General features: G+C 37.6%; 1 protein-coding gene and 1 pseudogene across 11 annotated transcripts in view; one reads left to right on the top strand and one right to left on the bottom strand.

Moving 5' to 3' along the window:
* shot (dystonin-like protein short stop) overlaps positions 1–18,963 on the top strand; it is a 1,374,398-nt gene extending 1,355,435 nt beyond the window's left edge. For all 11 annotated transcript variants that reach the window (XM_067773043.1, XM_067773042.1, XM_067773040.1 and 8 more), the window contains one exon: positions 14,202–18,963. In XM_067773043.1, coding sequence (XP_067629144.1) covers positions 14,202–14,346 — 145 coding nt within the window. In that variant the 3' untranslated portion in view covers positions 14,347–18,963. The remainder of the gene's footprint in view (positions 1–14,201) is intronic.
* On the bottom strand, positions 12,165–14,060 carry LOC137243037 (THO complex subunit 6-like; annotated as a pseudogene).
* Positions 18,964–25,619: the final 6,656 nt, after the last annotated feature.

Raw genomic sequence — 25,619 nt, 5'->3', positions numbered from 1 at the left:
TAAACTTGGGCAAACGAACCACATAGTTTTTATTTAAAAATTCGCATTTCGGGGTGCCAGCTTCACCCAACTTGAGATTTTGTTTTCCGGATAATTTTTTTTTCAGGGGTGGGCTAACGAAAAATAGGTTGGGCTATACTGGGCTAACCTTGGGCAAACGAACCACATTGAAAAAACAATAATTTTTCAACTTTTTTATTTTGGAGAGTTTTCAACTTGTAAATTTTGTTTTCACGATAATTTTTTTTCAAGGGTGGGGTAACGAAAAAAGGTTGGGCTATCTTTGGCTAACCTTGGGCAAATAAACCCTGTATTTTTTTTAAATATTCGCACTTTGGGGTGCCAGCTTCACGCAACCAAAATATGGAAATGCAAAAAACATTTTGGGTCAAATTTGCAATTAATTGTTACAAATAAATAAATTTTGTGAGTTGAAAGTTGACTCATTATTTGTGATTTCATGTTTTTTTGAAAGCACCTAAAATAAAAAAACAAAGAATCTGTTAAATAAAGACCTATGCATTTTCGTGTAAGTAAAATTTGTCCAAAAAAATAGGTCGGTTATGTTATTACTTCTCTTTAAAGATTTTTTGTGCGCCAACAATTATTTTAGAAAAATTTTTTAAGGATTTTGGTACAGACCAATATAGGTAAGTGGCAACAATGGGAAACAATATTTTATTTGAACTGAAAATGAGTGAAGCAGTAGTTCTATCACTGTTTGGCGCGTACGAATATAGCATTTTCAGGTCAAATGAAACTTTTTTCATTTTAAATGAAACTTTTTTCATTTTAAATGGAACTTTTTTCAAGTCAAATGAAACTTTTTTCATTTTAAATGAAACTTTTTTCATTTTAAATGGAACTTTTTTCAAGTCAAATGAAACTTTTTTCATTTCAAATGAAACTTTTTTCATTATAAATGAAACTTTTTTCATTTCAAATGAAACTTTTTTCACTTCAAATGAAACCATAATACAAAGGTAATTGTCAGTATATTTATATGGTACTTTATAACGCTATTTATCAAATTTTTCTTTAAGACGAGAACTCTTTGTAATTAGCCACATGGAAGGCAACACTTTTGCCCAAATTTTCTTTGTGAATTTAAGCTGCAGTTAAGGTCGGCTCAGTTTAACCTTGCCTTGGTATCGTTTAAATTTTGTAATAGGTAAAGTAGCAGGGTTATAAACTAGGCAACTTATATACTACAGTTTAACCACCTACTGAAAATAAGCACCTACATTTTTTTACTCCTCTTATATATAAAGCACATTCTTCTTCTACATATACTTCGTTAATAACGTAGGAATAAAGCAACGTAGAGAACAAAGAGAAGGAATGAAAGAGCATGATGTGAGCGCATTTCCTATGCACTGTCTGACACCAACTAACACATCGGTTGAATCCTCTGTATTATGATTTTATCTTTGACCAACGTCTTACCAAGCAACATAGAACGATAGCAAAGTATTGAGAGAAACATTACTTTTACCAACTATATAGTAGAGCATGTGGACTGTGGAGAGATCTTTTTTAACTATGCTGAAAAACATAACCGTAAAAAGTGATCTTTTCTACTCTGTGCCGCAGTCACATTGTACTTCACTCGTTTGGACCTTTGAAAACAAAAACATATATTTCATTATTTTTCATTTTATATTGTATTTAAATGTAATACTGAGAATATATACATTAGATTGGGTCGATTTATTAACCGATATCGCGCAATCGATTTTTCGATAGGATTTGGGCTCAGGAAAAAAGTTCCACTACGCATACCCAAAAAAACTATTTTCGAGCCTGCGAAATTAAATTTTTTTTTTTTACTTTTCTTGACTTTGATTTTTAAGGTTTTTTTCATGACCTACTAAAAAAACTTTCGAAGATTTAGTTCCCTTTACGCTATTCTGATCTATTTCGTTGTAGTGCGAATAAAAACAAGGTTTATTCCACCTTACAGCCCAAATTTCCTTGGCATCATCAGGGGCGTAATATTTTTAGATGTGGCGGTAGACAAAATTCCAAATGGAAAATAAATAAAATTTACAAAAATTACACCATTAATTACATGACAATCGATTTGTGGTACACGTTGTCACATTAAACACTATAAACACTATAAAATTTTCATTTGATTGTATAATCTTCATGTATACCAACGTTTTTAGCGGACGTTTTTGGGTCGGACAGGGTATACATATGAAAATTTTTTTTAGTAGGTCATGAAAAAAACCTTGAAAATCAAAGTCAAAAAAAGTAAAAAAAAAAAAAAATAAATTTCGCAGGCTCGAAAATAATTTTTTTAGAATTTTAGTGGAACTTTTTTTCCTGAGCCCAAATCCTATCGAAAAATCGATGAGGCGCGATATCGGTTAATAAATCGACCCAATCTAATGTATATATTCTAAGTATTACATTTAAATACAATATAAAATGAAAAATAATGGAATATTTGTTTTTGTTTTCAAAGGTCCAAACGAGTGAAGTACAATGTGACTGCGCCACAGAGTAGAAAAGATCACTTTTTGCGGTTATGTTTTTCAGCATAGTTAAAAAAGATCTCTCCACAGTCCACATGCTTTACTATATAGTTGGTAAAAGTAATGTTTCTCTCAATACCTTGTGTTAGTTGATGTCAGACAGTGCATAAGAAATGCGCTCACATCATGCTCTTTGATTCCTTCTCTTTGTTCTCTACGTTGCTTTATTCCTACGTTATTAGCGAAGTATATGTAGAAGAAGAATGTGCTTTATATATAAGAGGTGTAGATACAAGTAAAAAATATAGGTGCTTATCTTCAGTGGGTGGTTAAACTGTAGTATATAAGTTGCCCAGCGTATAACCCTGCTACTTTATCTATTAAAAAATTTAAACGATACCAAGGCAAGGTTAAACTGAGCCGACCTTAACTGCAGCTTAAATTCGCAAAGAAAATTTGGGCAAAAGTGTTGCCTTCAATGTGGCTAATTACAAATAGTTGTCGTCTTAAAGAAAAATTTGATAAATAGCGTTATAAAATACCATATAAATATATTGACAATTACTTTAGTAGTATGGTTTCATTTGAAGTGAAAAAAGTTTAATTTGAAATGAAAAAAGTTTCATTTGAAATGAAAAAAGTTTCATTTGACTTGAAAAAATTTTTATTTAAAATGAAAAAAGTTTAATTTGAAATGAAAAAAGTTTCATTTGACTTGAAAAAAGTTTCATTTGAAATGAAAAAAGTTTCATTTGACCTGAAAATGCTATATTTCAACAGGTTTCACGGGAATCGAACCGCGGTCAAACTGCTGAAATCACAATCGCCTAACCATTGGGCTATTGTGTTTTATTTGCTTTCTTGGCTTATTTCAGTTTTATCCCATTTTCACGCTCTCGCACAATTTAAGACATTCTGTCTCTACGTTAATTTGTACTAGGCGTGCTTTTTGTTATTGGTATTGTACCACTCCTCTTCACTGCAGGAGATTGTTTGTGTACTATATTTAAACTCGTGCCCAGTTATATGTGTGTATGTTTAATGGTGTGTTCAATTTTACTTCAGATTTTTAAGAATTAATTAGCTTAACAAAGATAAATTATAATTGTTATTCAATTATTATTTTTGGTTTTATTGGGATTAAATATAATATAGTACACAAACAATATTCGGCAGTGAAGAAGAGTGGTACAATACCAATAACAAAAAGCACGCCCAGTACAAATTAATATAGAGACAGAATGTCTCAAATTGTGCGAGAGCGTGAAAATGGGATAAAACTGAAATAAGACAAGAAAGCGAATACAACACAATAGTCCAATGGTTAGGCGATTCTGATTTCAGCAGTTTGACCGCTGTTCGATTCCCGTGAAACCTGTTGAAATAAATAAACATTATGAAATTGCCTGATGATGATGACGTGGCGGTTTTCGAAATGGTACCACCGCATATATGCCAGTAAATGTTTCCTTCTTTTCAGCTTTTACCAATAAAACCAAAAATAATAATTGAATAACAATTATCATTTATCGGTGTTAAGCTCATTAATTCTTAAAAATCTTAAGTAAAATTGAACACACCATTAAACATACAAACATATAAAATGAATAAATAATTAATTTGTTATTAACAAAAAAAAAAAATCTTTTGTACAAATTAAATTTCTGAACTAATATATTGGAAAGGAATTGATAATGTAATTGAAATTTTCCAACTGTAATTCAATTTATCTTAAAAGTAATTTAGAATTTCCAAACTTTTAAGGAATTGTAAAAGTAATACAAGAACTCTTATAAAAAATAGTTTTTCGTTTGGAAGAGTCATTGTTATTATTGACGTGTTAAAAGTGCTTCTCCCCATCCAAACGCTCAATTGTCAGAAGTCAAAAGTCATCTGATGGGCGCCGAAGAGAACTGCCACTTTAAATAGGGTGGGACCATAGCTGTATGATGGGCGTCTAGGTTTGGCACATTTCCGCATTTCACTTCGCTTCTTTATGAGGGGCATATGCTGGACAAGAGTCGAAAGGAGGCATCCCGTGGCAGTTCTGAGTGTAGTGTTTTGGCCTGCCTGCAGCTTTCCCAGGTGTGTTTTTAAGTCGGGTGATGAAACTGGTGTCTCGTAGCTCGTGAGCGGCCAATCGATTGTATTGTAACTTGTTAGTAATGTTTTTTCAATAATTTGCAAAAGGCGGCCGTCAAGCGACGTGAGGGTTTTTCTGGGGCTCTGTAGCTTGTGCATTGAATCTGGTAACAATGTTAACTCCTAATGATGGAAAAGGGAGTGGGGATAGGAAACTATGCTATCGCACTCTTTTTAATTCTTCTAGACTTGGCTTTCCTACACTGTACCGATGTCTGTCGGCCACTCAGATACTTTGGGGTCTACCTTTTCAAACAGAAGGAAAGGGTCAAGTGCCACGAGCACCGTCATATGGTAGAACTTCCTGAAATTTTCCGTAATTTGTCTGAGCGTTGATAGAGTTAGAGCAATGGTAGTGCTATGTATTTTTTGAACATTTCTTATGATATTCGGCCAACATTTTGTGGTAATCATTCTCTAATACTGGATTACAGACTTCAGCAAAATGTGTTTTGTAGAGGAATTGTATATCCTGTCGAATAGCCCAATAAATCAAACACGTATTTAAGAATTTAATATTAGTTATTTAATGAAATGATTTAAAGAGTTATAACTGAGATTTTAATATAGAATTTATTAGAAAGAAAACCAAACTTCAATTTTACGTCCGCTTGCTACGGTTGCACGATTCGACCCCCTTTTTGCATTCATTCGTTAGTCTTGTTCGATTTTGTTCTTAAGCAGTAGCAAGGTTGCCATCTGTAGTTGACAACTCGGCCCTTCCTGATAGATCGTCACTCCGGGACGATTGGTATGCTGGACACCATTCATTTCTTTCGTCATCTTGCTCAGGACCTAATGTACACCAAGGTTTCATGTTGTCGTTGGTGAAAACGCTTGTGTAATTTCTACCCGACTTTTGTGGTGGGTTTTCAACCACATAGCGGTCATAAGGTAGCACCTTTGTTACTTGATACGGACCCTTGTATATCGGTTCCAATTTGTGTGACGTACCTGTTGGAGAAGGTATATTATCAATGCCTACTAAATCACCTATGTTATATGGCCGTGGTGTTCGATGCTTTGCATCAAACCTCTCTTTCCATTTCTTTTGCTCGTTACGTATACGCTCACAAACTTCATTGGATCTGAATTCGTTGGAAAGCTCTTCGCCAGTAGCATCGTCATCTTGTATAGCCTGTATGAGTCTATTGGTGGTAACATCCCGTAGTTTATAGCTAAACACCAAGTTATTCGGACTTTGTTTGGTAGTAGCATTGCTTTGTGAATTTGTGCACCACTGAAGCTGGTACAATGCGTCGTCCCAACTCTTCTCGTTCTTACTACTGCATTTAAGTGAAGCCAAAATTGTTTTGTTTGCGCGTTCAGCTTGACGATTGGCGCGAGGCGTGCGCACTGCTGTCTTGGCATGATGGATCCCGTAGTCTGTCATGAATTTGCTAAACTCTTTAGAGATAAAAGCCGTACCTCTATCCATTACTAAACTCTGTGGTCGCCCATAAGTGGTCTTGTATTCACGCAATGTTGTCAGGACTGGAGCTGTCTTCGTATTTCGTAAAGCTTTCAGTACCACATACTTCGTAAACGCACATACAATTACCAAAACGTACGAATTGCCATGCTTACTTTTCACAAATGGTCCGAGGTGGTCCAGGTATACCGTCTGGAAAGGAATCGGAACCACTTTCTTCAGATGGAGTTGCGCATCTCGTTTTTCGCCCTTGACTTTGTTTAAACAACATTCCGGACAAGCGTCGATGTACGATTTGACGTAAGCTCGCATACGTGCGAGCGAAAAGTATTTGCTCAACCGCTCGATAGTATTCTCTACTCCGAAATCTACTCGTCATGGCAAGACCGTGTGACTCGCCATTTCACCCCTTGTGGTACTACTAACAATTTGTTGTTGCCTAGTTTACGGTAAAGTCTAGCACCCTCGACGAGGTAATCATCTTTAAGTTGTTTCGCATTATTTCCAGACTTCTCATTGAGGATTTCAAAGATATCCTTTAGTTTCTCGTCCTGCCGTTGCATTGCAGCCACCCAGTCATATGATATGCTAACCACTGTATAAACCGAATCAGCCACTGTCGTTGCCTCACATGATGGCAAAGACGGACATCTACTGAGTCCATCAGCTAAAGCGTTTTTCGTTGCTGCCCTATGTATGCATTCGAAGTCATATTCCTGTAATTTCAGCCACCACCTGGAATCAACGGTGTCGTTGCCTTTGTGGATGCAACTGCGTTGCAATCCGTAACCACCTTAAAATGTTGGCCCATTAAATACGTTCGATATCGCTGTAAAGTTTCCACTATGGCCAGAACTTCCAGCTCATAGCTTGCATAATTTAGCTCAGCGTAGTTACACTGCCTGCTAAAATAAAAAACCTCCATTGGTCGTTCTCATTTTGCATTAAAACGCCTGATAAACCTAAATCGCTTGCGTCGGTATGTACTTCGTGCGGTTTCGTTGCATCGTACATAGCCAAAACTGGTTTCGTAGTAATAGCCGTTTTCAAATCGTTAAAAGCCCTGATTTGTGAATCCTGCCATACAAAATTACTATTTTTACGCAACAATGCTGTTAAAGGTGTGCTAAGATAGCGTAATTCGGTACAAATTTCCGAAAATAACCAGTAACACCCAGAAACTGACGTACTGCTGTCGAGTTCGTTGGCACAGGAAACTCTTCTATTACCTTAGTTTTATTTTCACCTGGTCTGATACCATTTTTGTCGATAATATGTCCAAGAAATTGGACTTCTTTTGCCAAAATCGTGCTTTTAGATGGACGTAATGTTAAGCCTTCGCATCGGATAGCCTCAAGGAATTCCCGTAGAACTTCCAACCCTTCGTTAGAAGTTTGCGTCGTAATAATTACTTCATCAACATAGTTAATTACCTTATCTCGATGTTTCATTTTTTCGATAACTTTAACGATCACCTCCTGAAAAACCATGGGCGCTTTAACTAATCCAAAGGGCATAACATTGTGCTCGAACAGCCCCTCGTGTGTCAAAAATACTGTGTATTGTTTGGATTCCTCTGCCTTTGGAATCTGGTAATACCCCGATGTCATATCCAGGGTAGTGAAAAACTCGTTACCTGCCAATCGTGCTAGTTGTTCTTCAACAACCGGCATTAAATAATTTTTCTTCACCGTCACCTCATTATGTGCTCGAAAATCTATGCACATCCGGTCTTCTCCATTCGATTTCTTAACAAACAAAACCGATGCTGCATGAGGAGAACTACTCAGTCGTATAATACCATTATCTTGCAACTTCCGTAAAATATTTGTTAGTGCTGGCCTTTGCGCAAATGGAACCTGATATCGTTTGCCCAAAATTGGTTTACTCGTTGTAACCTCAATCGCCATTTGCGTATTTTTGCACCGCCCAATTTGTTGAATATCTTTTGAAAAACAGTCTTGATACGTTAGTAAAAGTTTTGAAACCTCACCTTTCTCCTTTCTCGATATTTGACTTGATAAGTTGAACTCATTTTCGATTGAATTTATTTGTAGTATGTCGTGATCATTTGTTAAGTGATAGCCATACTCCTTCAGAGCATCACGACCCAATAGAATGTCGTATGGTATCATGTGATCACCCACTAGATATAACGTTACCAGTCGTTGAACATTACCCATCACTCCACGTACCTCTAATTTTTCTGATGCGTGTACCTCACATCCACCGAACCCAATGAAACATTTATCTGTATGTTGTGCGTGCATACCCTTTGCTGCTGTTGTTCGAATTAAGGAACAAACGCTACCTGTATCGGTGAAGGCCTCGAACTGTTTACCCTCGACAATAAAGGCCTTTGTCACTGGTTTTTCTCCGATATTATCATTATCTATAGCCATCACTGTCGGTTTCACCTTACAATCTTTCGCGTTATGACCTATTTTGAAGCATGAAGTACGTTTACGTTGCGGCTGTGTACATTTAGCCGATATGTACCCAAAATCGTTGCAGTTATAGCATTTGATTTGACCTGTAGGCTTAACGTTCGTTTTCTGCTCCGCCTTCGGTGATTGTTGCATTGACTGTGCGCTCATGCTTGTTACAGTTGAATTACCTGAACTCTTTAAGATTCTTAGCGCTGCCAACAAATCACTGCATGTTTTAAATTTGATTGCTGCTAACGTCTTTGACAGTGAAACATCTCCTAGTCCACCAATAATATTCGTAATAATTGAATCTTCGTCAATAGCACCTTGCCGGCCCAACGTTACCATTGTATAGTAATATTCAATAAAATCTTCTGTGTTTTTACGCTTTCGTTTCGCCATCATTTTATGAGTCTCAGTTGCATTTACTGTAGTCGGAAAATCAATATGAAATGCATTCACAAATTCTACCCATGTTTCGTAAACTGGTTGCGCGTCTATCCACATTTTAGCCATACCCTTAAGTTTATGCTGGATCGCAATTAACACCATCGTTTCTTGCCATTTGTGGCACTGTTTAAGCTGCTCTACCTTGTGAATAATCTGTAGTGGTGTAATCGAACTTAACATAACATCCACCATATCTTGAATCGTCATATGTTTTACCACGGGCGCTATATTTTGTTAATTACCTGAATTAACAATTCCATTACCCTCGTTGTTAATTTGCTGTACCGACTTCATCGTTGTGTTGTTATTAGAAACCCGACCATTTACATTCATTTTATTGATGGCTGTTGTTAAATTTAACAAAACATCTTTGAGCCCATTAATTTGCGTTTGTAATTCATTCACGTTCGAACACGAGCTTTCTTCTAATTCTTCTTGATCGATTTCATCGCTTTGTAACAACTCTTGAAGTTTCGCCACTTTATGCGTTTTTGTTCCGCTCATCGTCACTCCATTAGCCCTCAGAAGTGCATTTAATTGCGTTACTTTCAACGATGTAAGTTTCAACATTTTAAATTTTATTATTATTTATTAGATATCTTCTATTTAATTTCGTTTGTGCAATAGCGTACTGCACGTCTAGAATCGTCCCCCAAATGTATGTCTCCTTACATACATATGTACGTAGCCGTTACGCTCGTTGCTTCGTGTTGTCATACAATTTAGATTCTGATTTTGCTTTTCAATGCAACGTCGTTATTATTTGAACTGCTCAAATAACACTTCTGCTTGTTGCCGTTTGTCGTTGCAAATAAAAAAAAAACACAAAAACAATGTCTTTGCTGTCACAGCCTTGCCTTGCTGCTTCCCTTAGCTTGTTTTTATTTTGTTGAATTTTATTTTGCGTCGTTTGCAAAAACCCAATTTCGTTGCTGTAGCAGCGCTGCCTTGCTGCTTTCCTCAGCTCGTTTCTACTTTGAATTTTGCCCTGCGTCGATCGCTCAAAATTTTCGTTGAAAAGTTCTGCCCTGCGCCGTTTGCAAATTCGTGCGTTTGCGCTGCCGACTTCTCCGTTGCAATGTGTGTGTGTCCACTCAATGCGTTGTTGCTTCGTAGAGTCTCTGCTCTACGTACGTTGTTTGTGCTGTTGTGCACCCGTACATTTTCTATACACCTATATAGATGTATGATATACGTTGTAGGCGTCGCTATTTAATGCTAATAGCTGTGGATATTCTTATTCCACTCTGACTTTGTCGAATAGCCGAATAAATCAAACACGTATTTAAGAATTTAATATTAGTTATTTAATGAAATTATTTAAAGAATTATAACTGAGATTTTAATATAGAATTTGTTAGAAAGAAAACCAAACTTCAATTTTACGTCCGCTTGCTACGGTTGCACGATTCGACCCCCTTTTTGCATTCATTCGTTAGTCTTGTTCGATTTTGTACTTCAGCAGTAGCAAGGTTGCCATCTGTAGTTGACAATCCTCAAAGCGTTGGGATGTAAATTTGTCAGAAGCGGTACTGTTGGCAAGTTCACACTTGTCCAGAAGTCTGTAGAAAAAATCAATTTTTCTTTTGAATATCTCTCTTTTTCTTTGACTTAAGTCAAGTTGACTTTCAGCGATCTTCGCCATGCTGAGTTATTTTTATTTAATTGGCTTTTTCTTTTGCGCAGTATATATTTTTAGGCCTTAGTAAACCACCAAAATGTGGTCCTAAAGGGGGAATTTTGCCTTTAGCTAAGGTTTTTATGTGTATCTAATTATATAGGACTTTTTACTTCGCTTATATTGATAGGGCCTGTATTTGTTTCACAGGTCTTACTTTTACTTGTTTGCGTATATTTATAGGGTTTTTTTATGCAGATTGCCTGTATTTGTTTCACAGGTCTTACTTTTACTTATTTGCCTATGTTTATACTTAGGGCTTTTTTATGTTTAATAATGAGAGCAGACTTTGCTGTCCCGTCTTACATATATTTTTGTTTGCTTGGTCATGCTCTTTTTCTTTGCAGATACTTACAGTGCCTTCGCTGAGCTCTTTTTAGGCTCGATTGGCCAAAAAATGTTAAGCAACCTTGAGATTTTGCAAGGATCTCAAATACAAGGCAGTCGCAAATTGCCATATACCAAAAGTAATTTTTTGGCCCTTACCGCTGATGGGGGGAACCAAAGATTACTTCAAAGAAGCAAAACAATGTTTTTAATGAGAAGCTAATGCGTTCTAAAATCTTAAACAAATGCCCTTACCTCTGGTAGTTTGTATTAAATTAAGAAGTGCTTGGTTTGAGAGTTCAAAGAATTCTGATTTATTTACAAAAATATCTTACTTTATATACACTTTTCTTATCCTAGTTTTCTTACAATTTGTTGTTGTATACATAAATATTTACAGAGGTAAATTTTTCTACATGTGTGTGTGTGAATGTCTTATCCTTAACCCCAGTTAGAACGCTACTTGTTATATAATGCATTAAATTATCCGTAGTGCTACAAAAACTATGCGTGAGAAATTCAAAAAGTTTACATCAGTTTGTTAAGACAGAGTGACAAATCCTCACGTATATTTTTCTATACATGTGAGCAGCCTTCTCTTTTACGTTCACTAAATTCTGGTATTAAGCTTTCATATATTTTTCTCTTTTCAATATGCTATTCATATGCCATATATAACATGATTTATACAGCAACGAATGTCATAAAGCTATGCGTCAGCGTTATGGCATAAATAAAATATTAACTAGCTTTTGTATTTATCTGATATTCCTAACGCATATATAATGAAATAAATAACAAATTATCTAGCTGTTATACTTATCCCATAGTCCTAAGGAATTTATAACGAAAAAAATAACACTTAAATTTTTTTATAAAATCTTTATTAAAATGAATTATAAAATTAACAAAATTTAATATTAAGAAGAAATTAATTATTTAGTTATTAAACAGTTATCACTAATAAAATGGATTATAAATTAATTAATTCATTCAATAAACAAATGTATTATTAAAGCTATTAATAGTATAACAGGTAATACTAGTACTAAAATAATAAAGTTAAACAAGTAATTAATTAATATTAAAATAGTCTAAGATAAAGGCTTGAAAAATCGTTCGCACTCGTTGGCAGCAGCTCAGCGAAGAAATAATTACTTTTGCGCCACCACGTTTTCTTAAAATTTTGTCAAAGGCAGGGCATCCTTCCAATTGAAATACGTCTACAAAAAGATATGTATATGTTCTGTATTACCATATAATTCAATTTTACTATCTAGAAATCTAAAATCATTTAAAATATTGAATTTATTGCTATATCTCGCAATGGCCATAAATTTAGTTGGCTCCAATTGCCATACCGCTGAACATGCAGCTGTATGTTCTAATGGTATATTCGCTTGTATATCACCATTCATGGCATAAAACTGAGCATGACCAGCAACCAGTAAATTTTCTTCGATATCGCAAACGTGCACCTTACCTGTAAAAGCGGAATCACGCAAACATTCCATTGTGCGTAAATGCCATATCGAGAATTTCGGCCCACCGCCACAAATTAACCAATCATAATTTGTAGAAACAACACCAATCCATTTGTCATATTCCGGCCGCATCTACTGTGTATTTTCGCCTGGTACTAACTTGCCTGTTGATTCTTTTTGTTGTTCACTCCAAAAGCGTACGGTACCATCTTCCGATGCTGAATATATTTTTCCACTATCACTGCCGGTTACACTCTGTATATAATCCCGTGCGTCCACGATAGTCATCTTCCAAATTTATTTGATATATAACTTTGTCACCACACCCGGCATATAAATAATTCGTGCCTACACGCAGCCACAAAAAGTTAACATCTGGTACCTCAACTGCATCTACCTCAAGCGGAATTTTTATTTCCCATTTATGTAATGTGCTCAATTCACGCTTTTCTTCATTCTTTATTTCTAAATTACTTTTTTTTTTTAAATATTATTAATGTTTGTTAATAATCGCTATTGACATTTGTCCACAATGGCTGTTGATGTGCAATGACACGTCTGGCAATAAAGCAAAACAAATGGGTGGGAATGCATATAATAGACAATAATGCAAAAATGATATCTCCCCTTCACACTCTGACATTCATCCAGAACTATGTCGGAACCATACAAGGTGGTAGCATGGTGACAAAGCTACAAACATAAATAAAAGTTCCATGTACTTTGTTTTTGTAAATCGATGGACTAATGTCAAAATCGTAATGCGCCGGAAGTTGATGTAGCAAATCATATTAAGGAAATACAAATCAGCGGTCACCGTGCTACCACCTGGTATAGTTCCGTCATAGCCAGAACAAACTTGTTTTTGTTGTAGAGGAGATGACAGCTGAAGATTTTGCATTTGCATACGTGAATGCGTTAGGCAGTTTTTGCTGGGAACTATATTTATTTACACATATTTGTTTTGTTGATATGAGCGACCTCGTATGCATTATCTTATCTTTGTTTGTGTAGGTCGCTCATATTTACAGAGGTTCATTTGCTACATATCTATGTATATGTGTTTGTGTGTTAATGTCTTATCTTTGTTTGAATCGGTCGCTCAATCGCTAAAATATAGTAGTGGACTGTATTTAAACTTTGACCTATATTCGCGTAGCTTATTATTTTAGAGTATCCACTGCTTCTGGAGCGTGAATTGCGGTTAGTACCCGAGATACTTGAAGAAGTTGAATCTCTGCCAGTTCTGTACTCATAACTGCTCCGTTGCCTTTTTCGAAATAGTTGATGGGAAGAGCTGCGGATGCTTGTATAACTACTGCGACGTTTGTTTTTCCTACAATTACGTGTTCTATCACGACTCTGACGGCCTGCAGCTTCTTTCTCTAATTGTCGAATTCTACGTAAAACGTCATCCGAATTATGCAAATTTGTATGCGAAAAACTTCTATAATATGCGTTTTCCTGAATAAAAATACATGCAACTAGATCTGCACAACAAAACGGAATGAGGAAGGCGGGAAAATATATCGTAAGCAAAGGGTTACCATCTGATAAAAATTTATTTTTTTACTGTGAAATATTGTGACTAGATATGGTAGCACAAACATTATTGTGATTGAAATCTATGTTCATTGAAAATCGGTAAAGCTGTTCGGCAGTTCTGCTCGGTCACTTTTTGGGGACTTTATTTAATAGTGTTAAAAGATGATATATTACTAGTTGTCTTACTCTTAGTATTTTATTGATAACGGATTTTTTTTTATGATTTTCTAGAAAAATTGGAAGTGGCAACACAACACCTTCGGGCTCGCGCACACCACGAAAAGGTTCAGCTGATCCCACAATAAGCTCGACTTCGCGGTCTCAAACGCAACGTGGAACAACACCAGTGAATAAACGAGAACCGTTTCGCCTTTGAAATTGTAAAGAACTAAAAATTGGTGCGAATGAGAAAACTAAAATGTTTAAAACATTAAAAGCGCCATACAAAAAAGACAACGAAAATCTAATATTTTCATAATAAAGTTACTAATCTTACTTGAATACTAATTTTACATAGATGTAATTTCTAGTGCTTAATCCCCCAGCACATCTAAGAGTTTACAAATTTATATTACATTACAAGCTAATACAACACAGTGCAACTTTGGGGGCGAAATGTTAATATCTCAGAATGAAATACTCTGTCCAATATTGTAAGACCTCAAACACTTTGTTCATTTTGGGTAAATTTTTTCCTTTGGCTATATGATGACTGGGTTAAGAGTAAATGAAAAGGGCCAAAATTCGTATCTGAGCGAAAAATGTAGTTATGGTACGTGAAGAAATATTTTTGTAAACCATCACATTTTCATGAAAAGATCATGTTGACCTCCTTTTGGTAAAATTTAGTATGAAATGGCATTAGGAAGCAAAAAGACAAAGTACAAAAATCTCAAAAAATGCAAGAATTGTTTGGGGGTTTTCTTTTATTTCGCATAGCTGGTGTGTTTTCATTGGGGATATATGTAAATCAGAAATTAAAGAAAGAAATTGTCAATATAGGGGAAGTTTAGTGTGTAGCATATTTTAAGAAGCGTTTTCCTTTTGAACATCGCCATAAAAAGACTGTCTAGGATCATAGCTTTAGAGCCGATTGGATTTGAAACACTGAATTAGTCTTCTCAAAAAATGTTAAATGAAGTTTCTTTTCAAACTTACCTTTTTGCTGTAAACGCTTTTTGATATGAAGATTCGTACCCTAGTTAAGAGCTGTAAGTATCAATACATCCCTTCCAGAATTACATACTATTTAAGTGGTTTTGCTTTTGAAAAAAAAAATTTTCGTAATTTTCAATAAAAAATATATATTATTTTAACCGAAGCATAAAGTCACAAGTACCTTTTGATAGTAAAAAATTAAATGGAAGGACAAGAAAAACTGTACCAAATATATATGTGAAGCTGGTTAACCGCACATGTTGGTTAATCCTGAAAATAATACTGGAGAACATGTGTCTTTAAACTTACTAAAACTTGAAAAACATGAATATTATTAACTGAATGCTTAATGCTGGTATCTTTTAAGGTACGACGTTTTTTTTTCTTTGTTAACCACTGATCATGCTTCTTCTAAAACAACGTATGTCCATGACAGTTGTTCCAAGTTCTTATAATGAACATACATAAGCAATTTATAGCTGTGTTTTTTTTACATGTATATACATATGCACTTAAACTTTAAATGGACTGCTAGGTGTATAACTTTATCTAGAATTATGAAATTGCTGCGTATAAAATTGGTACTGCTAAACTTTAGTATGCATTATTAGCCGTTGCAACTGAAATGTGTTTCTCCATTTTATCTCTACACTATTCTACACCTTTATAACCGAAAGGTGTGTGTGTCAACGTTTCATCGCAACCGATTGAGCTATGGGTTATACACTATGAAAAAATATGCGTGTCTCCGCTATTCAGTACAACCCGTTTTGTAGGGAGTTGTTTACCACTGACGCGAGTCTCCAATAATTGCCGCTAGGTGGGTCTCCTAAACATTATCTAAATGATAATAAAAGTTTTTTTTAGTTTCAAATGTAGATGTATATACATGTCAAATAACAAGGCTTATGATACAGTTTTGAACAGTCTTGTATGTTAAACCCAACAGAAGCCTTTCAATCGAGATTAGTATGTGACAGAAAGCGAAATATTATGACGATTTTTTAATTAAGCGTTTCATTCTGAATTGCAATCATCCGTCTTCAAAGAGTAACACTGAAATTTTTACACAGTGTCATTTTAAGCGTAAAGTAATGCTTAAATTCCTTTCCTCAATATTTGTTTTTTGTAAATAAGTAATCGAGGTAAGACATTTATAAACGTATTTCGTATATATATTAGACCATATAAAAACTCCTTTTTGTTTTCTTTGAAGCACATTGATAAATTTTCTAAATATCTACTGAAAATTTGCCTATTAAAATAATAGCTCATAATATTATAGCACTTTAAATTTTCTATGATGCATAAATATTTTATAGGAAAATGTCTTTAAAACGGAGACGTTATAACGCGCTGTTTGATAAGTATCGTTTTTCATGCCCTTATAAGAAATCGATTGCTCGATAAAAGGACTCAATTGATATTTTGTGTAAGTATTTCATAAAGTTTCAAAGACCTCAGCTACAAAACATTATTAACTTCAGAACAAAATATATGAAGCCATAACCACGCAAAAGGCTTCATGACGAGTTACTTGATGCGTTATTAGCAATTGGTTGTTCGACGAAGGTTTAAATGATTTTTCGTGAAAGAAAATTCAAAAGCTGTAGGTACCTCTATTGGCGGTTTTTTAAGGTGTTTCAAAGAAAGACAATTCTTTTTGTACACTCTAATATACATATGTATGTATGTATATGCAAAAAATACGCATAAAAATTTATTTACTAAAAATGCTAGTAGAATGGCGATGGCGTGGATTTTAGTTTTGTTGATACTATAGTATTTTGAAAGATCAAATAATAGTCCTAGTTGAAAGTTAATGGGATCCCGGGGATATCCATAGTACTTTCATGACGACTCATGCATCGTTTTTTTTTTTTGAACTTTCTTAAACATAATCCAAGATTAAAAGTAAACCCGGCCTTTTATTTTTTAAGTCCGTAAATATAAGGTAAAAACGGACTTTAATTTTAAAGAACAAATAAAAGTCCGTCCCAATAACTAGGTAACGGATCTCCAAATAAAGTTTTTTTTTTAACAGATTCTTCTAAATGTATAGATTCGAAATCTTAATGGTAATTTGAAAGTTTCTGTTAGTAAAACCAAAAATTTGTCACAGGACAAATAAAACCAACTTGTTGTATTAACGATAAATGTTTTTTTCCTTTTCATAGTAATATACTTATCCTTCTCCATAATAAACTTGCTCTTATTTTTTCGCCATAAAATTTGATCCAATTGAGATATTGCCTTGACATTTGATACACCGCTTGATAGTCCGGATTTAACTTCCACTTTTGGATTCATACTTTCTTTAGGAAAAAAATGGAGAAATAACAGTTTGGGTCCCTATTTTATATAGAAAAATTAGTGCGTGTATGTGACTTTCATGGGCTTCCAAAGCCCTCCACCGATCTTTATGAAATTTTACATTAGATTAAAATGGTCTTAGTTTCTTTTTTCCTTCCTCCCTATTCCATTGCTCTCCTGCATGGGACAATATACAGATCAATACATTGAACATAAATTCCCGAAAAACATTAATCTGAGCCAAATATATAGATTCTAAAACATGACAAATTGGAGTTTTAAATTGTGGGCGTCACGTGAAAAATTGATATAGCAAGTGCTGTGTATTTACAAAACTATAGCTAAATTAAATTATTTTTTCACATTTCAAGCACTAGCTACTCTTCCCTGTAAAATGTATACAAATCATGCGAAAGCAAATGTTTTATTAAGAGATTATTCACCCTGAACACGAGTCTGTGTTAAAATATTTTCCATAATATCCCGTTTTGAGAAAATTGGTAGAGTTTAATTTGGATATTTAATTGTTATAGCAAGTGCTGTGTATTTACAAAACTATAGCTAAATTAAATTATTTTTTCACATTTCAAGCACTAGCTACTCTTCCCTGTAAAATTTATACAAATCATGCGAAAGCAAATGTTTTATTAAGAGATTATTCACCCTGAACACGAGTCTGTGTTAAAAAATTTTCCATAATATCCCGTTTTGAGAAAATTGGTAGAGTTTAATTTGGATATTTAATTGTATTCCCTGTCAAACATACAAAATCTAAAAAAACATATATACCATCGATGAGAAATTTTATTGATTTTTACACTCTATAGCTTGATACTACCCAATTGGTTTATGGATTACATCCCTGTAGCTCTGCAGGTCTGCCACTAGGCATAAGTATTTTCATTCCTATTGTAACGGGGGCTATAACCACCTATACATAGTCTATGCCCTTTTGACAGTGGCATGTTATTGAAAGTGACGTCCTGAGACTTTGAGGTATGGACAGCAACCTGAAAGTGATATAATGCTGGTTTTCTGCTAAACTTTTGTTCATATATAAGGTTGCGCTCGCCGTCAAAAATAGCGTACACACTCCCCTTATCAAAATCCTTTTTGTCCAGTTTTTTCGCCTCTACAACAGTCATGCGTCTTTTTTTCATATGCAGCGGCGAATACATTTTCTTGCGTAACGTAAACGAATAAAAAAGAATTATGTAAAAGAAATAGTAAAGTTATTTGTTTATTTTTCGCAATATAGAAAAATAATAAACTTATATATGTATAAGTGTAGTACATGCACATGTAAATATGAAATGAAACCAATTCTTAAATACAACTAAAAGTCATAATATAACTAAGCTCCAAACGTATATGATTAAGTGTATAAACAAGTTTTGTATTTAACAAATTAAGTAAAGTTAATACATACATATTTAACTAATATCTTTAATACCATAATGTACTAAGCTGCTATATATTTTATTTTGTTTTGTTTAATAAAGATTAGTTTTCTCAAATAAAACGAGACAGTGTTTATTGGAGTAGTGGAAAGCTTCGACTCCTCGCTCACGTTTGCTTATTCGAAAATTTTCAGTTACAATATTTGTTGTTGTGTTGACAGTGCTTCGCCCGATTCAATGGGCACAACCACTCACAAATTGTCATCAAAGTCCTCTAACGGGAATCCAAAGAAACTGGCTGTTTCAACAGGGGCGGACCATACGGAGATTGGTGTTAGCGGCGTAGGTTCCACATTACAATTGAAAAGATGATTGGTGTCATGTGGGGACAAATCGCATGCAGGACATACATTACCTATGTCGTGGTTGATTCTGGACAAGTAAGAGTTTAACCTGTTACAGTATCCAGAACGAAGTTGGGCCAGGGTGACTCGTGTCTCCCTTGTTAGTGTTCCTTCGTCTTCTGCAAGCGCAGAATATTGCATATTAATAGCAAGGTTCACTGGACGCGTCATGGCAAAAGAGTTTGCGATTCTTGGCTTAGGGACGGCTTATGCTTGTCTGGATCAAACGGTTGTGATGGCAGGATCTCGTCATAGTGCTTATGGAGATGTTCCCTTAACCCCCGTGTAGGCGGGGCTGGATCAAGCAGTTGTTTGCTAGGATGTCCTGGAGTAGCCGTGGATTTTGTCGGCGAAAATGCGAGGTTGCGCGAGGTGAAGAAACTGGAAAGATCGGGGAGATAGTTGTTTATTTTATAAACTAGTTCATCAATTGAAGGGCCAGGTCCTGTTGCCATAATCGTGCAGCCGTCGGCATAGGAAATTAATGTAACTTTTTCTGGTGGGGAAGGGAGCTTTGATATGTAGAAACTAAACAGAAGCAGGGATAGGAACCCATCCTGCGGTACCCCCTGTTTTATTTTCCTAGGTTTTGAGATTTCGTTCCTAATTGAACCGACGCTTGCCGACCAATCCGATAATTTGCGGTCCATCTTTTTTGACAAGGGGGAATGTGTGAGCCTTCTATATCTTGGAGTAGCGTGCCGTAGTTGACTGTGTCAAAAGCTTTTGACAGGTAAAGTGCCACGAGCATCGTCTTATGATGGGGATTTCTTGATTTAGTCCGTAATTAATGTTGGTGTTTAAGGCATTTAGCACGGTGGTGGTGCTGTGCATTTTGCGGAAGCCATATTGGAACGTGACTAGGTGAAGGTTTGCCGTGAAATGAGGGGGCAAAACGGTTTCCAATGTCTTCGCTACTGGCGAAAGGAGTGATATCGGTCGATATGATTCGCCTTCGATAGCTGGTTTGCCAGGCTTTAGTACTGGAATTATACTTGCCATTTTCCATGGTTCAGAAATGTCAAAGGACTTCAGCTGCAGAAAACGTGCGTTAGGTAGTTTATTCCCTCAGCGCCAAGGAGCTTTAGCATTGGCATCGCTATTCCATCTGAGCTTATTGATTTGGAAGGCTTGGCCTTGTGAATGGCTGCTTCAACCTCTGTGGGGGTGATGGTAATGGCTGGCACGTCGTGTTTGTGTTTATGTGCCCGTCTGTTTGCACGACCTCTGGCTTTATCTACAGAAGAATGCATTATAAATTGTTAGCAAAAGCCGCTCGCGCATTTCTTTGAATCAGATAAAGTTTTGTCGCCGAAGACTATGGATACTTTATAGTTGTGTTTAGTTGGACTGGACAGGGATTTGACAGTTGACCACAATTTACCAACACCCGCAGAGAGGTTGCAGTGCTTTAGATGCTCCTCCCATTAAGTAAGTTTGTGTTAATTTACCAGCCGCAAGTTGAGACTCCTAATATGGGGGTCTCTAGGGTCGAGATTTCTCGCCAGGTGATGTTCTCTTGCTAAGTTTGCGATTTCAGACGGAAAATTCGGTATTATTTCAAGCGTTTTCTACCGACCGGAATAAAGCGTCCAGAAGTTGAAGCGATGAACTTGCGGAACGCATGCTCGCCCTTGACATTAGTCGGGATGGGGAGAACAGCAAAAGATTGATTTGTGAAGGTTGCGTAGCTTTCACAGTTAGCTTTTTTAAAATTAATAAAAGTCCGCCTTTCAGAGGTGATGAAATTGGCAGGTCGCTGTATTGAAAGGAGTATGGGCAGGTGGTCAGATGCTAAATTAAGCATCGGCTGCCATTTAATGCAGTTTATAAGTCCTGCGCTGACGATTCAGATGCCAGGTGAGCTGTGAAAATTACCTGCAATTCTGGTGGGGCGTCGCCGTTTATAGTGCAGAAAGTCGTATTGTCTATTTGCTCTGCTAGCAGCCTGCCTTTGCTCTCGACTAGAAAGCTGGAATACCAGAGGTCGTGGTGAGCGTTGAAATCGCCAAGGATAAGGCGGTTTTCGCCACAGAGTAGCGTACTGATATCAGGGCGATAGCCACTTGGATGGCAGGTGGTGGGACGAATAGAGATGTTAATTATTTCTAGGCCAACACCGCCTGACCGGGTGGTTATGCCTTGATTTTCTAAGGTATTATGCGATTTATGTTAGGTTGAAATATACCATTGTGAGATCTTGCCTATGAATGTTGTAGCCATCGCAAGTTCTGAGGTCCAATGCGGCAGTTAGCTTTGTTTTTTAATTGCGGCTATACGGATATTATTTTTATTCATGTCAACTATCCCTGCGATCTTCCCGGTTAATCCGTACTAATTAAGTTTCAGATCTCTGAGGTGCATCGGAGAGGACATTGCCAATTCTGACTGAGCTGATGATGTTGCTCAAGTACATTTAAAGCAGTCGTATAAGTTTTGCGGAGAAACCAAATTCAGACATAGGGGCATAAAGGCAGCTCCTTTTCGTACTCTTGTTGTTGTTGTTGTTGTAGCAGTGCTTCGCCCCATCCAATAGGTCTGACCAATCACAAATTTTCATCAATGTCCTCTAACGGGAGTCCGAGGAAACTTGCTGTTTCAACCGGGGTGGCCATAATGAGAGAGGTGCTAGAGGCGTTGGTTCCACATTACAATTGAAGAGACGGTTGGTGTCATGTAGGGACACATTGCAAGCAGGGCATACATTTTGTATGTCAGGGTTGATTCTAGATAGGTAAGACTTTAACCTGTTACAGTATCCAGATCGAAGTTGGGCTAGTGTGACTCGCAAGATGGTAGATTTACCAGGACTGAAGCCGCACTGATAAGGCCCAATCAATTGCATGATCCCTCTATTTGTAAATTGGACAAAGATCATTACGATTCCAATCGTCAGGCATGCACTTATCCGACCATATTTTGCCTTAGTAACTCGTTTCCACCGTATTTGAAAAGCTCCGCAGGTAATCCATCTGCGCCGCGGCCCTGTTTTTTAAACTGGTTTTTGCTATACTTAATTCGTCATAATCGCGTGGGGAACAATAATTCCGTCATAATCGATTGCGGGTTCGGGTGGCACATCCTTGTCTTCATAAAGAAGGGCGGAGAAGTGATCCCTCCATAATCTTCTAAGTCTGAGATCATCGGTTACAAGTTCCCGTGTTCGTTCTTGCAGGAGTTTTCCCCGCACTGAAAACCTCCCATCTGTGGCCTATTTTTTGGTAACATTTACGGGCGTTATTTCTAGAGGCCAGCAGCTTAAGCTCCTTGCACTTATGCCTTTCTGTCTCTGCTTTTTTTCTGTGAAGGTGACTCGCTTCCCATCCCAACTTGCGGTAGCATTCACACACCATGTAGTGTTTTTGTTGGGAGTGTTATCGGTGCTAATGATCCTTTGCCGGATATAGATTCGATGCGTTCTGGTAACAAGCACCATTAAGGTATAAGCCCAACCATCTCGGGAATGATTTGATACGATCACATTGAAATTTCTAGACCACATGATTATAACAAAGTCGGAATAGCAATAACCACATCAAAAAACAACAAGGCCTCAGGCGCTGATGGATTGCCTTCGAGTGCATGCGCGGCGATTGGAAGTGTTCTTTGCCTAGTTCACACGAAGGGGGATCCTGCAACCTGCGTCAACTATCGCGGAATGAGCCTTCTTAATATCGCATGTAAGGTCTTGTTAAGCGTATTGTGCGAAAGATTTTAGCCCACCGCAAATCGGCGGTTTGAAGCTTATCAGTGCGGCTTCTTATATGGTAAATCTAGATTTTCACTAGCGCCAAATCTTTGAAAACCCCCGCGAAAAAAACAATTGACACACAATACCTCTTCTTTGATTTCAAAGCCGCCTAATACAGCACGTCCTCCCACCAGTTGTCATCTTCCTGGCAGATCCTTGCAGCGGGACTGCTCCATATTCTCCAGCTCTGGAAAGGTATTGAGCCCAATCCCGGGGAATAACCAGATCTCGGTATAGAGGAATAGTTTTGCTGCGTGCGCCGGAAAATAATCTTTTTTAGGACGGTCATATTCTTGGGACCGAGCTTAGGTTCAATACCTTCGCAGAGCCGGAGGGTATGAAGCAGTCCAGCTGCAAAGAGCTGCTCCGAGGAAGACAATTTGTGGAAGCAACACAACAAATTAAATGGGGTTACTGATATGACAGCCCTTGGCCGGGGAAGAAAATCGCGAGTCGCACCGATGCATAGAACCGGCTGCCGTGGGAAGCAGGCTGCCATAGGAAGCGTAAAAGTTCCACTTACCTTTCGAAGAATTTTCCATAGAAGACTTCTATCATCTGATGTCGTGGTCCATGCGAAAAAAAACAATTGACACACAATACCTCTTCTTCGATTTTAAAGAGGCCTTCGACAGCAAGTTCCTGCCACCAATTGTCATCTTACTTGCAGCGGCACTGCTCCATATTCTCCTGCTCCAGAAAGGTTTTGAGCCCAATCCGGTGGCAGAACCAGATCCCGGTCTAGAGGAATGGTTTTTCAGGACGGTCATATTCTTGCCAGTGCATTACGTCAACGGATGGTTGCATCGCAAGGGGTGTTCTGGGCTACATCTCAACATCCGCCGAACCCGCCATTTTTAAAAATCCTTTATGGTAACGTAGTTAGCAGTTCCTGCCTTGGACCACTTTCTCAGATGTTCTGGTCTCATCGACGGTGATCCAGGGCCCCAGCAACGCTTGCGACCTAGCCTTTTGCACCGTTTGCCAGCACAGAATATATATGATTGCGACATCTGCCCAATGCAGCTCCTGCCTTGGACGGTGCCACTTTCCTAGATGTTCTGGTCTCCGCGACGGCCATCTCCCGACGGGTTTCATAGCGCCATGTTGCCAGGCCGCAAACCCAAACACATCGGGTACCCCAATGCTTACCCAAGGACGTCCAGTCCAGGGGCCACAACAGCAGTTGCGTCGTAGCCTTTCACAACCCAGGCGTAGTCACCCGTCACTTACTCCCAGAGTGACGACGTCTCCCCTGTTCCACTTCATGATTCTTTAGATAAAGTGTAATGGGTTAGCTGGGAAGATCACGGAGATAGTCGATTTCATCAAGCGGCACAACATCCACATTGCTGCGATTCAAGAGCCTAAACTCACAGCACGATCTGCTCTGCAGACTTTTTCTGGGTATAATGTCCACAGAAAAGATCGCGAGAGCGGAAATGGAGGTGGCCTCGCATTTATCATACACCACTATGTGCAATATCATTTATTTGATCCCGACATCGGCCGCAGGGACAGTGTCTTAGAACGTCAAGGCTTATCTGTCCGGTCAGGCGATGCAAACCTAGAAATCATCAACATTTACATCCCTCCTGCCACCTGTGCCTCAGTGGATACCGCCCTAATATCAGCGCCTTACTCTCAATAATCGCATTATCTTATGCGATTTCAATGCCCATCACGATCTATGGAATTCAAACTTCCAGGCAGACAGTAGGGGTGAGATGTTGGCGGATCAAATAGAAGATACGACGACGACGTTCCGCATAATAAACGGAGACGCCCCCACACGTATGGCAGGAAGCTGTCACAGTTCGCCGGATATATCAATCGTGAGCGCAGGACTCGTAAACTGTGTCAACTGGCAGCCGATGGTAACATTGGTATCCGACCACCTGCCTATACTTATTTCGCTCGAGCGTACCGCCGACTTCATCGTCACAGAAAAACGCACTTTCATAAACTTTAGAAAAGGAAAGTGGGATGAATACAAATCCTTTACAGACAACCGCTTTGCTGCCCTCCCTATCCCGACTGATGCTCGCCAATGGGCGCGTGCTTTCCGCAAGTTCATTGAATCCGCCTCGGCTCGCTTCATTCCCGCCGGTAGAATTTCCGAAATTTGGCCTCACTTTCCGACGGAGGCCGCAAATTTAGCGAGATAATCGGATCTTATAAGACAGCTCGATCCCGGCGATCCCCAAATAAGAGATATAAACACGCATCAGATTGCTTGTGGATGAACACAAGCGGGCGAAATAGGAGAAGCACCAAAGCGGTTGTAACCTCTCTGCCGGTGTAGGAGCTTTGTTCCAGCGTAAAGTCCCTATCGAATCCGTCTAAGCACAATGACAAAATTTCCATCGCCTTTCGCGATAAAGTGCTGTCGGATGCGAAAAAATGCGGGAGCGCTTTCTGCCGACAATATATAATGCATTCTACGGTCGACAAAGATAGACGGAGGGCCAACAGACACGCACATAAACATAAATTCAGCGCGTATCCAATTACCATCACCGCCAAAGATGTTGAGGATGCCATCGGTCATGTTAAACCATCCAAAGTAGTGGCCCCAGACGGCATAGCCATGCCGATGCTTAAAAGCCTAGGGAAAGAGAGT

This window comes from Eurosta solidaginis, chromosome 3, assembly GCF_040869045.1.
Source record: "Eurosta solidaginis isolate ZX-2024a chromosome 3, ASM4086904v1, whole genome shotgun sequence".
NCBI lineage: Eukaryota > Metazoa > Arthropoda > Insecta > Diptera > Tephritidae > Eurosta > Eurosta solidaginis.
The sequence above is the reverse complement of the archived record's forward strand: the minus strand, read 5'-3'. Positions and strand labels throughout refer to the sequence as shown.